Source organism: Aphelocoma coerulescens, chromosome 1, assembly GCF_041296385.1.
Source record: "Aphelocoma coerulescens isolate FSJ_1873_10779 chromosome 1, UR_Acoe_1.0, whole genome shotgun sequence".
NCBI lineage: Eukaryota > Metazoa > Chordata > Aves > Passeriformes > Corvidae > Aphelocoma > Aphelocoma coerulescens.
Genome location: NC_091013.1, coordinates 64,749,775 through 64,768,893, shown reverse-complemented (window position 1 = coordinate 64,768,893; position 19,119 = coordinate 64,749,775). Strand labels below are relative to the sequence as shown.

General features: G+C 36.3%; 1 protein-coding gene across 3 annotated transcripts in view; it reads right to left on the bottom strand.

Annotated features, from left to right (window-relative positions):
• Positions 1-657: 657 nt before the first annotated feature.
• The window catches only part of LRCH1 (leucine rich repeats and calponin homology domain containing 1), a 117,363-nt gene continuing 98,901 nt past the window's right edge, over positions 658-19,119 (bottom strand). For all 3 annotated transcript variants that reach the window (XM_069010520.1, XM_069010528.1, XM_069010537.1), the window contains one exon: positions 658-2,085. In XM_069010520.1, the coding sequence (XP_068866621.1) occupies positions 1,972-2,085 (114 nt within the window). In that variant the 3' untranslated portion in view covers positions 658-1,971. The remainder of the gene's footprint in view (positions 2,086-19,119) is intronic.

The window sequence follows — 19,119 nt, the reverse complement described above, 5'->3', positions numbered from 1 at the left end:
ACAGTACATTTTATAGGAAACAATATGCTAGCTGCCAATCAAATTACAATTTAAGTCAATGTTCCCTCTATAAAATAAATGTTTTTGCTTTGGTTGAAGTTACTGGATATTCCATACATACTCTGTCAGTCTCACTGTCTGCGAGTCCACTTTCCTCCTCCTCACACGCTGCTGTCACTACCTCCCAGCCCATCAACAAGTGGTGGTGTTGAAGTGTGTGGTCTGTGTCCAAACACCGTCTGAACCACGACACATGTGCTACTGACCAGGGGTGGGGTTGGATGCAGTGCCTGTGAACGGGTGTGTGACTGCCTCGGGAGGGGGTAGTGACGAGTATGCAGCACTCTGCCCAGAGGTCCTCATACAATAGCTCTCTCCACATACTCTTGCTTAAATATTTAGTCCTCCCACCCCCTTGCCTCTTTTTTTTTGCCACTCTACATTTCAAGGTCCCTGCTTGTGTGCCCCCCAGCCAGCTTCCCTTTTCACCACATGCAGCTACCCTGTCCTGCTTGCCCAAATCCCATCACTAGCTTCTTGTGTGAATGAAAATGGGATGTTCCAGATAGCACAAGAATCACTGTGCTGAACTTTTTGATCTAAAATGCATGATGTCTTAATAATAAATTATGTTTTTAAAAATCTCTTTGAAAAAAGGAAAGTGGTGATAAGAACTTTTATTTCCTATTGCTGACATGGAAGTAGAGGTCTGATGCTGCAAATGTGCACTACAGAACATTGTGCTTAATTCTGTGGAGACTTTTAGAGAAAAGCACTGTACACCCAGGCAGGTGGGATCTGGAAGATCAGGTCTGTGAGACTGCCTTTGGCAGTTTCAATCATTTTATCTCCTCTTGAAGGAATCACTGAAGAAAACAAGTTAATTTCTTGGCTACCTGGTACATCTTGTTAACATTCTTGTGCTATTTTTTACTATTTGTTCTGTAGTGCTGTAATCTTTAAAAGAAATCAAGTTACAGTGCAAAATTACATTTCAAGACACATGATCCTAATGCACATAATTCATTTTGTTGCGGCAAAAGTTAAATGTCTTGTGCATAGTAAAATAAGCAATCAAAAATATTTGTTCACATTTATTTTTCAAGTTTACATATTTCCTTTTGTTTTTTTTGTTTTTAAACATTTATATACAAATAAAATGGGTGCGCTCTCACTTTCAGCCAATTTAGTCTAGTGAGGGGAGAAGTGTTACCGGAATGTATGAAACTCAATGGAATGCAGACAATTTTTTACCAATGTTCCACAGATTCAAGAAATAAAGAATGCCATTCCAGCTAGCTGTTCTTTTAATAGAAGCACCTATTTTGTTTGCTTTTTATCTTACATATTAGAAAATACAATTTATGGAGATCTAGAGCTACTGCACACCAAGTAGAATAAAAAATAACTAAGTATTTATATTAAAATAAAGTGTTTAACCACAAAAAAAGCAGTAATAAAATACAGTTTCCTAATTTACATTTTGCATCCAAAGGATGAATAACAACTCACTAATAAATAATATTTATATAAATATTTTATGTCTGGATATTTTTAAAAGGCAATAGCCTGAAGCAACGGCAGAAAAACCTAACATGGTAGCAGTCTGATTTACTCTCCCTTCTCACTCCCCCCAACTGAGTACAGTGATTCTTAGTTTAATAATACAAAGGTATCTTGCTGCAAGACAGCTGTATACTCCACACGTTTTTAAGTGGCAGAGAGGTGGCTGTTTTAGTAAGTACTGTACGAAGTGAGCTATAAAAGCAGTGAAGTGCCAACTTCCTCTAGAAAAAGTTTCTGTTCAGTTTCTGCTTTGTAGTTTGACACATATGTACAGTCGGAAACATGGGTTTAAAATCGTAAGAATACTCTTTGAGTACTGGTGTTGTTTTCAATGCAGTTTGAAAAGATGGGCAGTTTTTTGATTCTTTCATGGCACAGTGTAGCTGGTAACAGCAGAGAGTAGTTTCATGTGAATAAAGCTTGTTTCACTGCGGTTACGTCTAGCAATGCTTGAACTGTTATGCTCACTTTTACCAAGCCCTTTTCTTCTAGGATGTGATGTGGTAGGCAGAGCTTCTCCTAGAAGAAGACAAAAAAAGGAGTAAAAATTAGAATATTCAATCACACTGCAGAACCTCACTTCACATGATCACACAAAGCCCAGCAAGCAGGAATTGCTTCCTATGTTTAATTAAAAAGAACTTCCTGTGATTTTGATAGAAAGTCTCTGATTTTGCTCCCACTACACCTAAGAGTTAGTGAGAGATCTGTTAATATTCTGGGCCCCAGAAACCAAGTTGTTCTGTGGTCATTACAGCATGTAAACAGCTAAGAGTGAGGGCCAGCAAGCACACAGCAAACTTTCACCTACAAAGCAGGATAACATGGCATTTGCCTTGTTATGACATATGTGTGAGATGGGGGATGGAAGGCTGACTTTTTAAAAAAAAGAACAAACCAAAACCACCCCATTCTCCCACTGAGCTCTAGACAGGTGCTAGGATATGCACCTTGAAAACTACATACTAGCACATACATGGAAGTATGTGCCATGTTGTGCATTCAATAGGCAAAGTGTTTCGTTCCCAGTATTTGCACCGTATTGAAATACCCAGGAATCAACTTTATTCACCATAAGGACACAGCAGTCATGGCCAGGATGGAACTCACTAGCTGTCCACAGAGGCTGTTATAGCAGAAGACAGTCAAGCAGTAAATACTGTATCTCCTACAGGGAGAGCAAGACACCCACCCATGAATAATTAGAGAAAGCCTTGTGTCATGACTGGCCCTCTCTTTAAAAAGAAGTTTTTGTTAATGTAACTGGGTATTCTTGTAAAGAAATCCATGAAATTATGAAATCAGGCAGCAGGTTTATAATAAATAAATGGAAAAGCCAGACTACATCACATAAACCATAATTACAACTGTGAGACTCATTGCCACAACATGGAAGCCAAAAGCGTAAGTGGGATGACAAAAATATACAGGTAAGAGAAAAATCCAAACAATGCTATTTAACACAAACACATGGAAACAGTGTCTGGTCCATAAAGTCCTTAAGCTGTATGTCATTGCTTTAAGCATGAAAAAGGCACCATCTGTGTGAGCTAACCTGTTCCTTCCCTATGCATCCATACATGATCATCAGCAGACTTGGAATACTGATTTTTTTGAAAGAGAGTGTGGTTTTGATATTCTCATTATTGAATATCTTAGTTATTCAATAAAGTTTTAACTTTTAAAACTAATGATGCATTTGAGATTCTGTTTTAATTGCCTGTCTTCTACTGAATATTCTTCTTGCATCTGTAGTGTTAACTAAGTGTCCCTTATTTTATCTTTATACAATTCATGGTCCTTTTCCACACTTCCTCACATTGATTACTTCTTCAATTTAAACCTCACTGATCTCTTCAGCTGCTCTTCTCATTACACATTTTTTCAGCTCTAGTCCCTTCCTTGACTCCTGTGGACCCTTACAACTCAATATAATGGGACTGGTACACACAAGAACAATTCATAGAGTCTTTATTCCATTAAGCACATGTGTTTAATTGTTTTCATCTTCCATCCACTGTTGTCCAGTCCTTGCTCAGAAGACCTCCTCCAGTGGGCCACAGCTCCAGAAAAGTATCAGTATTGAACAGCTGTTCCACTGCTTCTGATGTTCATGACTTTCTTTTGTTAATGAGTATTTCCTTTAGGCATAACCATCATTTAGCTTGCTTAAATTTTTTGTGAAGTTCCTCATGCCTCGCTCCAGCCTCAATGAGAGGAAAAACTGCAAAATGTACATATTAACTACTGAACCTGAAGGTAAGAGCCAAACTCCATTCACAGTCGTGGCATCTGATACTAGTAACTGTAAATTATCTATATTTTGTTTACATTTTGTATTTACTACTGAAGTCGTTTTAGTATTTATTATTTTATGTTTGAATGATTTTTTTAAGACCCAAGAAACAATTTCAAACAGATAATTTTCAAGGAGCTTGGCTGAGTAGGTCTGCAGGAGATGGACAACACACATTTCCCCACATGGAAGATGCTGTAATAGTCCTGCTAATGCTGGGTTACCACTTCTATTGAGTTTGTGGATTCTGATTCACATTGACCAAACTATTGTGGCAACTGCCTCCTGTTCCTGTTGGCCACCCCTGCCCCTCTTGGCTGCAATTATTTGTCCAGTCAGGCCAAGGAACTATCCCCATCTTGCAGCCATTCCAGGTCATCATCCACATTTCCATTCCAAACCTACCTACCATAAACTGTTCATTTAAGACGCTGAGTTCTGCAGTTCATTCTTGTTTGTTCTTCTGACTGAAATATTGACCTGCAAGCTGTCAGAGATGGTTCCCCCCAACATTTATTCCTCTGAAAAAAAAAGTCTTTCCCAGAAAAACATATATTTTAGGATGCAAACTCCTAAACTGATACCCAATTAGCACTGGAGTAGCTACATAAGAAGGTAGATACAGTCATATCAAATAAAAGGGGAAAAAAACCCCAATATTCTTCTACTTCAAAGGTGTGATTTCTACTAGACATTTTGCCAATCTATTGTCCTGGGAGCCAGTTAATCTAAAAATCCACAGTGCTCTGATGCTGGTAATTTTTTTAAAAAATAATTATACTAATCTTATTTGAGAATACAAATCAGACACCTGGAGTGAAATGTTACTCTTTCCCCACTCTTCTACTTCTTTCCAGTGTCCTTGCACAGTAAGCTCTTGTTTCACAGATTTGGCCCTTAGCATGCTAATATTTCATTATTCTTCCATGCTAGACAAAAGACATTTAATAAGAAGGCCTGATGAATCCAGTATCTGAAAACTAAGGGACTGGTATTACACAGCTGAAGGGTAGGGACTGAATCCAAAAACCCAACTCCAAGAAAACCTACCTTGCTAGATATTTATGTTTGAAAATATTCTACATTTTGCTATTGAAGTCAGATTTGCTTAAACTACTGCAGTTAAGGATACTTGCTTAAGAAAAATTTAAATTCCAAACTCACTGTTTTTGTGACACCTTGTAGCACTCACTGAGCTACTCTGTCATGCTCTCTTGCTAGGATTTTGGCAGTTGTTTATAAGCACATTTGCACTAAAAGCGTAAGGGAATGCATGCCCCATTTCACATGAAAAACCCATTCAACATGATTTTTTAATGTTTTTAAAGGCAAGCATTATTTAATTATTTTAAATACAGCATAGTAATTTAGTTTGTATAAAGCAACCTCTCTCCACCTGCTGTATTTACAAGATGCATACTCCAATCAGGAAAGCTGTTCTAGGAGGTCTGTAAAAAAATAGGATCATACAACTGTGTTGTAGGAGTGAAAAGTTTCCCAGCATGTAACTTTTTTATACATCATCCTATGTTAGTGCTCAAAACATATACACTTGACAGCCTTCTCTTATGAAGCAGGTGGCTAATATGTTATAATTCTGGAGCTAAACACATGGTACAATGAACTTTCCAAACGTGACAATGAGACCGGTGCCATCTCCTAAAAATGACAAACTTCTCTAAATGTGTCACAAATCAATTCTGGTATGTAAGCCCTAAACACTATCTTAAAAGCTTTGTAAATAGCTTTCATCAACCCTGTCTCACATACTTTTCAAACTGGAGTTTTAGAGCCACATATTTACTTCTCAGACTAGGAAAAGTCAAATCCTGCCAAGGATGGAATCCAAAGCATAAACAACAGCTTTCCATAACAGCAGTGACATCCCAGGTGTCTCCGTACTTAGGTTCAGCCACCGTCCCTGCTTTCCCCTGCTCTGCCTCATTCCCTCACCAGCTACAACAACTGCCCTCTGGAAACCACTGACAGCAGAACTGTGAAGGTGCAGGCCACAAAGATTTCAAACCTTTTGAAAATCCTGTCATTTTGAAGCAAATGCCTAACCAACCAAGAGGAGAACTTGCCCCTGACTCTGAGGAGACTCAACCTCACGCATTTAATAATTCTCTGCACATTTAATAAAGTTTCTGTCCCTTTTAAAATAGATTCAAAAGCATAACACTTCTTATAAAAGTGTGAATTCTCTCTCTAAAAACACCCCTGTTGAAACCATCATTGAACAAACTCCAAAAGAACAGACAGAAGAACTGGCTACTAATTCTACAGACCAGCCTAAAACAATTGTGGGGGGAAGGGCTGCCACTCCACTCATAGTAGCACCAATCTCTCTATTCTCTATCTACTACAAAAATGAAGATGCAATATATTTTTATTGTCTTTTTTCTCTCTAAGAACACAAACAAAGGAACTTAATTACTTATTGCAAGCGAACCACCTTCTACAGACACACAGCCATTTTGAATGGATAATGTTTTCAAACTCATCACAAAGCAAAAGAACAAACTCCTCCCGAAGGAAAAAATATTAAGTGCACAAAAAGGAGGCAGCAGCAGGAGGCTGAATCACAAAGCAGCACAAAGAGACAGCACAACAGGTGTACCCACGAATATGCACATGTGCATGTGCTTGCCAGAGCAAGTTGCTAATCCTGGAACAAAATGTCTAATTTAGAATAGAAGAAAGCCAGGAATACAGAATGACACTAATCCCTCAAGAATACGTGACACACTTCACATACATATCTATTTTCTTTGACACCAGATGACTTCAAAATCAAGACAACTGTTTAAATTATTTTATGGCAGGGCAAGCAGCTTGGCAATTCAGATACAGTAAGCAATTATATAAAAGCCATTTCTGCCATAATATCAGATTGGTAAGTGGTAAAATGACCACGTCATGATAAGAGCAGGGCCCAACTGTCTGTATTTGCTAGTAAAAATACAGAGAAATGGAATTCTACAATTTGGCAAGAGCCTTTCTCTTTCTTCTTTGTATTAGTAGAATATGAGATTTTAGATCCACAGGGGAAAAATATTAATATAACAATGAATACTGGAATCTGCAATTTCTCAAAGCACAAATTAAAAACCTAAGTCCATGTAATGCCCATCATTTCATTTTGAAGCCAACTATTTTGAAGTGGGAAGTCACTAAAAGAAAATTCAGGGCGTTATACTTAAGCAAGCTTTTGTGTCCAATATACTCAACCTTTACATTTTGTTAGGTCAAGGCTGGTTTTCTTTCTAAAGAGTTGGAAAAAAAAGCTATAGCAAATATTTGCTTTTCCATATATCTAAGGCAATTTAAAATTACGTCCTTTTATTTTTTTTCCTTTTCCACTGTTATTGTTGATGTTTGTATATGCTCAGATGCCCTGACTTACCTTTTCAAGTACAAATGAAAAGAGGTATAAAAAAGCACAGTAATTCAGGCTGCACTGCAGCTGCAAAATTATCTATTTGGAGTTATAGCCAGTTAGACATGTAGATATGTGCATCTTCTGAACATTCAATAAATTGGAAATATTTGCAAAACTGTAATTGCTGATAGTGGGCTTTGGTTTCTCCAATAAATTATGACCTTGAGCCATACAACGTAAAAGTAGACAACATATTTTAGAAAATCCCTCACAGTTTTATTCTAAAATGCATAGAAAACGGTGACCTGAGGAGGAACAAAAATCTTAATAAAGACAAGACACACATGAAACAGTAAGAGAAAACATATACTTACAAGGGAAATACCAATTATACCATAAACTTATACATTAAAGTCAGAGAAAGTGATGAATGTTTTGTATCATCAAAGCAGAATAGGTCATTACCTAACAGTATTTTTCTACTGCTCCTTCTGCATAATGCAGCTTATGTTCTAGAAACGAAGGAAATGGCAAAGGTTCTCAAAACCAACTGTACCATTTTTTTCTCAACCTGCGTGTATGACTGGGTTTTTTTGTAACAGGAGTAAAATTTTTGTGAAAAACAATGACATGGCAATATTTTGGTAACTTATTAATGTATATTGAGTAGGAACATGTATTGAATACTTGCTCAGATCTAATTCTGTCCCCATTCACATAAAGTTCAACTTTCAGAACACTTATTAGGAGCACAATGGGATCTACACACAGCTTTCAGCTGTAAAAACTTGTTAATATACAAGAGGCATTTGAAGGACTACTACACTGCATTACACTGCACTTGAAAATATTTCTTTTTTCTGGATCAAGGAAAAAGAAAGCCAAATCCTCACATCAAAATGCCACTTGTGATCCATTGCAAACACATTTTGCCTTCAAGTATGTCCACTACAAGCTGTATTTATTATTTTGTTGCAGTATAGATGAGATGACCTCCACAGGATATGAGAGTAATTAATATGATGGGCACAGTACAGATTGGAAACCAATTTATTAAGAAATCGTGGTTTGAAAATCTCTGATGGTCACTGCAATGGAAAAAAAAATGAATGGGAAAAGAAGCAGAGGAGCAATTACAGCTAATGTTATTAATGAATATAGGGGTGAACTACAGTGCACCTTTTTTTTAAACTCAAGGCGATCAACTTGATTATGTAACTGGCTATGAGCAGTAAGTACCAATTATATCTAACTGGATGTCTCAATATTGGCAGGTCCTCAAAGGTGAGGAACCACCAGAGAGTTGAACTGTTTGTTTCACAAGTACTAAAGCTGCAGAACAGCATCACAGAAACAGGACTCTGCATTTAGCAAAGAACCCATTAGAGTAGATTAATGATGTTTTAGTTTCCAGCTCCCCATTTAGTGGAAAAATTACTGACTTAAGAGATGGAAAGACAGATATTTTTTCATATTTGCATTGCATTTGAAATGTATTCTGAGAAACTTTATTATAGCCACATTTAGAAAATGAAGGGTAATTTCACTATTTCTTTCCCTGTAAGATTTATAGATATTTGGAAGTGTAATCAGTAACAACTCCAAAAAAATACCAAACCGGATAAGCTTCGTGTATGGTAGCACAGCTGTGCTTGTTATGAACCAAATATGTTTGTTGTTTTTCACCATCTGTTTCAAGATGGCTTCACCATCTCTAACTACCAGAAACTGCACATAATGTTACACTTTAAATACCAGATATTGTCATAGCTGAGAATACACATGGTCCCTAAGTAACAACTCTGTTTGCATGGTAAGCATATACAAAGTTAGGACTTTGGCCAAGTTCAGGAGTTAAGTGTCACTGTGACTGGGGGACGTTCACTCGGGTCTACACTGGCACAACAGTAGTTCACTTTCTAGCCCAGAGTCTACTCTGATAAGACATTCAAAATCACTGAAGGTGTGAACTTCCATTTCTGAACACTGAAAATGCAAAACATACCGAGTACTCCTCTTACCTCCCTCCAAACTATTCAATACAGTGGATAACCAGATGTGATATTAGACAATGAGACAGACATGTACTATAGGATGGTAGCAGAACCTTTCTCCACATAATTTTCTAATTTCAAAAGATGTACTCATACATGTAGTTCAGTACTATATAAGGAGGGCACAACATGAAGCATCAACAGGAGACCTGTTTACCACTTATGGGAGCAATAGTAAAATCTCAGCCCCACAGAAGACATCACTTTTGTCTCAAATGCCTACACTGGAGTATAGAGAAACATATAATTAGTAGATTCTGAACTGATTCAAGCCATATGTCACTAAGTTTCATCAGAAAAGCAAAATAATTAGGGTAAGACAACTAAAATCAAAACAAAGATCTCCTCAAAGTGGAAGCTTAAATGTCAAGCTGTGACTGAGTAAACAAGTGCCTGGTGTTGGAATTGCTGAAACTAGGCACACAGTTAGAAGACAGGACTGTACAGGATGAGGACACAAGTCTATAGCTACCTATCAAATAAAGAGCTTTGAAGCACTCACTGAACTCTTGGCCTGGTCACAGATGACACTCTTTACAATAAAGTTGTTGTATGTATGCACTGGAAGCTGCTAGACACCAAACCCTTTAAAAATTTTGATTTATCCATCATCTGAAATTAATTTTTCCATCCTAAAATATGTATCTAATAATACATTTACTACTTTTTATCTATATCTGTCTATATCTATCTATCTATATATTTATCTATCTTTGTATTTATATATGTATCTATATATTTAAGCCACAGAAACCAGGAATAGAACTGCATTTAAAAGTTTTTAAATAAAATTTTACAAGTATTTGTGGAGTGGGGATATTTATAGGGCAGCATTAAATCACAACTGTATGCCCAGAACAATCAGTAACATATAAATTCTTATCCTAGTTATACTAAAAGTCTAAGCTAATTTTACCATACACTAGACAGGGAGAAATGAATACATGTATTTCCAAGACACAAAACTGAGGTCCTTTGGTTAGCTAGCCTGAGACTGAGTTACAAATTTAGGCAACAGCATCTAGGCCAATATTGCAACACCAATATAGGTTTATATTTTTCAATCAATTTTCATTTGTTTATTTCATGTCAATAAGGAGAAAACCCCAAAATTGTCTTATTTTAAGTTTTAGAGTAGATGAACAGAACACAAAACTGGAAGGGAAATGGAGGCCATCAGCCCAGCAGTCTAACCATAGGCAAGAGTTCAAACATAACCAAAATAGCCCCTGGCTAATGTATGTCTAAGCTGTTCTCTAAAACCTCCTAGGATGGAAAAGCTAGAGTCTTCCCAGAGGATCTGTTTTCCTAGCTACATTTTCTTTGCTCAGTTGGTTACACAAACAAATGAACAGTATCTGCATTTTCACAGGTGATGAAACAGAGAAGATAATGACGTGACTTGATTGACGCCACACAGAAGAATGGCAGGTACAGGAATTTAACAGCTTATTCCCAAACTGTCTCACTGTACCACATGATCTTCATCCTGAAACATTCTAAAGTCTCTTGGATTCTACAGCTTGCTCACACCCACTGCTAATTTACAGTCACCTCTGGGTGTAATGTAGCAAGTGTCTAAAAGGGCATCAACACTGTTTTGTGTGACAGAAGAAAAAGATTATTCTACCATAGGAAAACATAACTACTCCAGCATGGAATTTAATCAGAACAGTAGAGACGAACAATAATCTTTAAAGTTACAATACTCTTGTTAATATATAAGAATTAAAAAATAACAGTAATTTGAAAGATAGTATTTTCTGAGTGGGTGCCAATTATCTCTGCACACATTGTGTTAAGTGCACTTAGAGAACTATCTCCTGCTGGAAGTGCCATCTCAAGCTGCTTCAATACCTGCAGCATTCCTGGATTTTCACAAAAAGTAAGAAACTCATTTCTGTTTTGCTTGTAATACACATCTGGCCTACACCCAAAAGTGGAATAAGAGGAGCTTCACTGCTTTAACACATTTAGTGAGTAGTCTAGTCAACATGAAAGAAAAACTACAAATAAAGAGGTACATGAGTTCTTAAACTAGAGCTGGAGGGGATAGAAGACATGGAACTTGCCTTCAAGATGCTAGTCCTCTCTCCTATTTCAAGAGATTAATAAAGATATTACAAGGAAGGGAAGCAAGGGAAAGGGAGAAGTTTGTAAGGCAAAGGAAGGAAATTAAGTACCTGTAATTTGTCAGAGACAAAGCAGAAAGTTTGTGTGCACATGCGAACAGGTTATGCTGTTAGCAAATTCCAGTGATAAGTTATATACATCAAGACTATAAAAAGTATATGGAAAAGACAAAAGCCTATTAGATCCCAGGAGCGAAAAGCAGAAGTTGATTGTGGGGGTTTCTCCCCGAGGGCGAGCAGAGTGTCAACAGTCTTTCGAATGTGACGAATATCCGACTGCAGGATGTCATACGGAGAGCAGAGGTCAGCCTATCCCGAAGGGCAGCCATTAGAACAGAAAAAGAGTGCAAAAAATTAAAAATACAAAAATAGAAAGATATTGATAAATAAATTATCACAATATTCTAGCATAAACATGTAGGAATAGTTTCTTCCTAGTCTTGCCTTAGTCACTAGACATCCCAGCTTTCTTTTATTTCCTCTAAAATACTGAAGCTATCATATAACATCAGACTGTTAAGATAGAAGAGCTCAGGCCTTCTAATCCTTCCAAAATTATGCCCAAGTTCACAAGGTGAGGAAGCGTGTGTGATCCACTCATTCCAATGAGGTCTGCACACCTTTGTTCATATGGACCTTATTCAAATGCTTACATGGAACCAGCTGAAAAAACTAACTTATAAAATAGCAAACAGTGGGTTAGAAAGCTGTTAAAAGCACAGGCAGCAGCAATATGAAGTCTCAAGGAAAAGTATTTACAGAAATCATTAGAAGTATGCAAAATTCTCTACTATAATAATCTATAACTGGGTATTCAAATATGACCTCAAATGATACCCTGGGACAGAAACTTAAAAAGTCAATGTAGCACTAACTATACTTATAATAAATAAAGTTTCTAAACTGAAGACTTGGACACTAAATTCCTTACGTAGCATTTTTTAAATTATTAGCAGGTTAGATTCCCATACCGTTTTTGGAAAGTATCAATAACCAAGTGGCAACTTACTCTAGACTAGCTATACAATATGAAGTGTAGTATGTAATAATATCAGTATGTTCACACGATATTTAGCATTAAAATCAAACCAAGCAACACTAGTACTTTCAAAATGCAATCTAAGATACACCATTTTATATTGCAAATAAGGCCTTACTGAGATAACGAATACTTACTGAACAAAATTACATGCAGTAAGAGTTTGAGAGGACACTGTTCCTGTGGAAGCTTTGCAGTCTCACTTCCTCAATGAACTGACAGTATACCAAATAAACCAAGACATGGAAGTTCAATGTCTGTTTTCTGTTAGTGCAAAGTTTCAAGGTCCAGTTCGAAATAAATTAAGCTTTAAAATATTTAAAATGTCTTTCTATCCTGAAAAGTGGCTAGTGAAACTGGAAGTCAAAACTGTCATTCATACACAAATTAAGAACTGACACTTTTTTTTTTTTTTTTGCTTACCATGACTGGTTCTAGCTTTACCAGGAGTCAAAAGCTGCAAAATTTTGTTACTTAGGCCACCAGATAGAGCAGGGAACCAACCTGCCTAGCAACAACACTTTTTGCAGTGATTTTTCATAATTTTTTTTACTCAAAACTCTAATGTAATAAAAAAGTTCAATGCAATTCTGTCATTTTTTAGAGTGTGAAAACTCACAGACAGCACAAAACATGCTGATTTTGTTTAAAAATGGGATAGAATTAGTACTGTATTCTACACTTACGTCCACAAGCTGCTTACCAGAGAAAAATTTTAAGTGCAAACTATTCATGACTACCAACTACATAATATATTGCATTTTTACCAGACACCAATAAACCCAGTAAATGCTGGATTCATTTTGGAACAACATACAAGACTCAATTCCTACTTATTGAAAACACATACCAAAAGTGAATATCTAAGATACATTCAACTTGTATTTTAAAAAGAAAATTCCAGAACTTTATAACAAGGACTTTTTAAAATTTTTGTCCAGAAAACCCCCAAACCAATGCCAATAGTCCCTACTGCAGTCAAATGGAGAAGGGAGTAATTTCAGAGTTTAGAGATTGAGAGTTGGTAATAGGTTGACTTCTTACAGATACTGATGAAGTTGCTAACCCAAGATTAACATCCTAAGCAGCATAAGGAGAAGCCAAAGCATACAAAAACAGCCAACACATGCAGAAGAAATTTCCTACAAAAAGCCAGGCTGTGTTTTAGTTAAATTCAGTGAAACCTGGGGAAGCCTCAGGAATGTCTGACTATTTTTGTGTGTTCTGTGACAATGGATAATTTGGTGTTATATTCACACGTTATAATGTAAAATGTTTATATTTTATGTATTTTAAACTTCTGTAATGTAACTGTAGATGAAAAATATCTAGCTCTTCTGTAATGGTAGAAGTATTTCCACTTATTGCACTGATATTGTGCAATAAAATACAAAACTAAACCATGACATCATGAAGTAGTGAAAAAGCACATGACCCCCACATAAAGTCTCACAGATAACCACCTATCCACTCATCTATGACAAACACTGCCCCTCTCATTTAGGGGACTGAAATTATTGCTAGTAAGAACTACAAAGATACATCTATTTAATTATTACATTTATGGACTGATATTTTATGTCTATGAAGCTGTATGATTAAATCATACAGCTGTCAATCATGCAGACAGAATAAACACAGTAAGACAGAAAAGGGACAGCAAAAGCATAGCCAGCTGTTTGTGTGCACAAACCATCCTCATTCTGCATGCCCCTGCAGTGACAGAAAACAGACAGCATTTCAGAACTGACCTCCTCGGATTTAGACTCTGGTAGAAAAAGTCAAGAGTAAGTTTGCAGAAGTGCATTAAAGAATGAAATCTGTAGTGCATATGCACTATACTCAAAACACAAATGAGAGGAACCTCAGAACTCTGCTTCCAGGATTAAGAGTGTATTGAACCACTTAACTCCATACCGTAGGGCAAAGAGTGTCCATTATTGAGTCCAGAAGGAAAAGGTGGAGAAAGGAGTCATACGTGATAAAACTTACTGCAACTTCATAGATGTCTCATGATGAAACTATGGAGAAGTAACTGATTATGTGATCAGAAAACAAGCATAAGTGGCAATGATAATATATCTTGCATTAAACTAAAACCATGATTACCAGTTGAACAACTAACAGGTGGATAGAAGGTAAAACATTTTACAGTCACTGCTTGGCTGCCTCCTTTACTTTGTTTTGCTGCTTTTAGAATACAAAAGCCTCCTGGTTTTTTTTCTTTTCTTCATTATTGTTTTTCTGAATCTGCAACTCCTACACTAACACAAATCACACTGATTTTTAGAATAATTCTGTCTGACATTGCCACTTAGTAGACCTCGCTATCAGAGGAGAGGCTGAAACACAGTAACAGGTCCCATTTGCAGGGCTCGAAAGTCACTCAGAAGTGGCACAGCTGAACCTGTCACAGTCTGCATCTTCATACAGTGACTGGAGGTCCAAAAAGCCATTTCTTACCATCACGCTCTTTTCCACTCAATATGTTTACACCATGTAAATGACTGAAAATTTAAGAGATATGGCAGAAGTCTCTCATTCCCACCCAAGATATAATTTGTCCCACTAAATCATGCTGCATTACTACTGATGTGCTGGAACACAGATGCTTGGTAAACCTGCTGGACCATTTGGCTGTGAAAGATTTAATTTTATCACTACCTTTTATCAATAGAAATTACCATTCTAGTACTAATCACGGTAACTTCAGTCTATCTTGTTTTTAAGCTCTATGAAGATCAACAAGGCATGTTATATGGGGAAACTCTTTCTTTTGTTTTTAAAAAAATAATCTTATTTCGCTGACCTGACCCCATAAAGGGTCAAAAGATGCTAAAGTGCCTAAACTGTTAAGATACTACACTAGTGTAAGATATGTATCCTAAAAATTCATTCATGTCTTGGTGAAAAGCTAATTTCACAGACATTGAAAAGACTTCATTTTCTTTTTTAATAAATGCTTAGAAGATCCTACTTCTGATACACGTTATTTGTTCATAACTGAGAACCAGAAAAAATGCAGACCAAAACTTGTAACTTTTGTCTTTCAAACACATTGCATGTACAGCTTTGTTTTGGTCTAAATCTTACTTGTAGTAAAGTATCACTCAACCCACCACAAATCAATTATTTTTAACTTTTGAAAGGAATATTTGTTAACACTACTGAAAGCACATAATACTCTGTAATATGGATTACCAGGAATAACAGCTACCAAGAATAAAAGCTCAAGTTTAATTAATTTATTAATTTGCAGGTTAAATTGAGAAAGTCTATTTCTTTGCTCCTAGTATGAATACTGACGTGGCAATGACAAGTTGAAGAAATCTGCATGAACATTGTTGCCTTTATTTACGTATATTGTTACTGGTTTTATGAAACACCAGTTGTAAACAAAATACTTCCATAACTTCATATACAAGGTAATCTAATGATAATTCACTCTTCTGATAATTTTTAATATCTCTGGGATGAGATGTCACTACAAAGAATAAAACTGCACTAGAACCATTGCATTTGACACTCTGGGGGCCACACTTCCATGCAAAAGAGAAATAAAAAAAAAACAGTTTTATTTTTCAAACCCACAAAGTATGAGAGGGTGGGTGCAATATAGAGGAACTGAGTAAGTAGTAAGGGTGGTATTATTTGTGGGTTCATGTGACATTAACAATGTAAGTCCAGTGAATGGCATCATCCAAGTACTGCACGTCACTGAGAAATGCAGCAGGACCTCAGCCCTACTTGTCACACATCTACTGCCATGTGCTTATTCAATCTGTATCAGCCAAAAAGTAGGAATGTTTGTCACTGTCACTACTATAGAAGAAATCAGGTAATTTGATGGGTTTTAGGTAACAATGTAAAATAAAGTATTCTTTTGCAATTTTCTAAGAGACAAAGATTGCACCTTTTTGTCATACAGCTCCTGAGGGGCACAGCAGACATTTTCTGCATCTTCATGCTTTCAGATACTTACCTGACAACATTCCTTTCTCACATCAAAAACCAAGTTGATTTGTCTCAAAAAGTGATCTACAAGGTTCTCTGATAAGGTGCTACAGCAAAGCTTAGTGGCAAAACTGGACACAACTTGATTCTCACACTTTTGACAGTCTCCTGGCGCAGCCAGAGCATTGCTATTCAGTTTCATATTAAGGGTCAGAGTTCAAACTTCCCTTTTATATATGATCCAGCACGTTCCTTCTGCACGCAATAAGCAGCACCGTGTGGCTGTTAACGCGATTTCAATGTGTCCCCCATTGTGTTGGAATTCTCACCTGGCAGCTAATGGCTTTCAGAGTCATCTACATACCCCGTCATTATAAGGAGACACTGCTGTTCCTGAGTTTTGTATTTGTGATTCTTTGGTCAAGATGCCAGCTTCTGATACTCAGTGTGACACATTCAGATACCAGCTGCATTGTTCTACATTTGTATGAAGTTTCCCAGGATCATTCTGGGAACGTAATTTTGATCCAAGAATTGAATGCTAAAAACCACAAAAGTAAGAGACCATACACATCAGCACAACACAACAATTACTTAGCTGTTTTCTTGTTTTCATTTTACATGACTAAACAGGATATTATTTCAAACCTGTGGAGTTCAGGAAACAGCACATACTCTATTCCTTAAATAACTGAAAACAAACCAACACGAATTATGACCATTTAAAATCCTTTTCAAACCCATGCAGCAGAATTTCAAGACCCAAAAGTAGAACCTATCGCTTTCCCACATAAGGTGCTTGTTTTAAAAAAGACATCGTCATTCACTGCACTCCTTTTCCTGGTTTCTCCAGAGATAGTTAGGCACTGCACAACCCATCAGTCTGAAGCAGCATGAGCACACCATCTGTAGTTCTTTAAAAACTTTGACAGCTGACTGTCATACTCACTATTACACAACTTTGCATTCCTAATCCATGTCCCTGCAACACACAGTGAAGTTCTAGCATCTACCAGCTACTTTCACATGTGTTTTCACAAAATATAGCAAACATATACATTTGCAAATTACCAACAGCTAATCAAACAGAATATCCTCAGAGTACTTAAAACCTATTGTAAGATTACAATTGCAAGCAATTAATTTAATGTTTAAGTGAATTGGGTTTTTCCTTCAAGAGAAGTTAATGGCTTATTTAGATCCACAAAGATGGTTAGTTTACAAATCAGACTGGTAAGATGTGGCTTTGTGCCCAAGCCTCCATGCAACTCTTCAACAGATAAACTTGAACACATTTTTAAAAAATCCTAAAGAATTCAACAGTAATTTCAATGAAAGGATTAAAAAGGAGGAGTAATAAATATATATATATATGGAAATGCCTATTCACAAAATACAAAAAAATGTACTTCTCCAGAGAGTTCACTTATAGAAAACCAAAATTAAACAGAAGGAAAGATTTCTGAAAGATGTCATAACAGCAATGAAAACAGCTCTTGGCCTTTTCTTTCCCAATAGGCTACAGCCAGGAAAACCTGACTTGTATTCTATTCACTGATAATTTATGATGCATCAGAAGAATTTTGGGGGAGCTTAACAAATACTCCATGTCTATAAGTCCACAGCAATGAGATTTTGATCTTCTCTGAAGTGAAATTTTACCTTTAATATGAAATCGTTGTAACATTAGAAATTACATGTAACTACAAAAACTAAATGAACCATTACAACTTGAGACCCAGTCATTACACTGAATTGTCAAGTTAAATTTATGATGAACCATTCACTGAAACTGTAAGAAAGTCTCCCCCTCAAAATACCCACAAACAGCAAAAATGATCTGTCACTTTTGCTGTCCTCCAAATCAAATGCTAAAATATAACTAAAACAAAGAGTTCAAATTGGAACTCTTTCCCAATGTGAAATCTTTGCATTACCATCTGCTCCCCAAGGGGATGGTGGTGGAAATCACACAAAATATCTTTTCATTTCAGCATTCTTGAAACAGAAAAAAAAGAACTCAGCCCTCATTATACTGTCATATGTAGGCACCAGTGAAAATACATAATGCAATTTTCCTGTGTTCAGTTCAAAATGACCTTGTATAACACTTTACCTTCTTTTGAGGGTCACATATTTGAAATTTAACTTTTAAATACTTTTAAAAACTTTTTTTAAATTGAACTTAATAGGTTCTTCTACACCATAAGGGAGTCTTTGAAATAATAACAATGCAACTCCAGTATTCATTACATTAGTTATGAAGATGAGAATAAATTACATGATGAGTGATACCATTCTTAAATGAAAAGCAAAAAACACCAAGCACTGCAATTTCCTTGTTTCCAACTCCTGAAACACTTACACCTACATTATAGAATCTTACACATATGTACTTTCCATACTTAATACACAATGCTTTTCTTCAAATCACTGCAGAAATGTTTCAGTACAAGAGATGAGTCTGTTCTTAGGCACCAATGCATAGAGGACTTAACATTTTAAAAAAAGGAAATAATGCAAAAAAAAGAAAAAATTAAGAAGAATGAAGTTCATATTCTAAAAGCATGAGGTAAAAATGCAGTTATGTTGTGCAATGAAAAAAATTAGCAAGCTTTTGGCTACTTACATAACATATTATCACAATTCCTTATTTATTTTCCATGGCAAAGATAAGGAGATATTAGAGATAATAC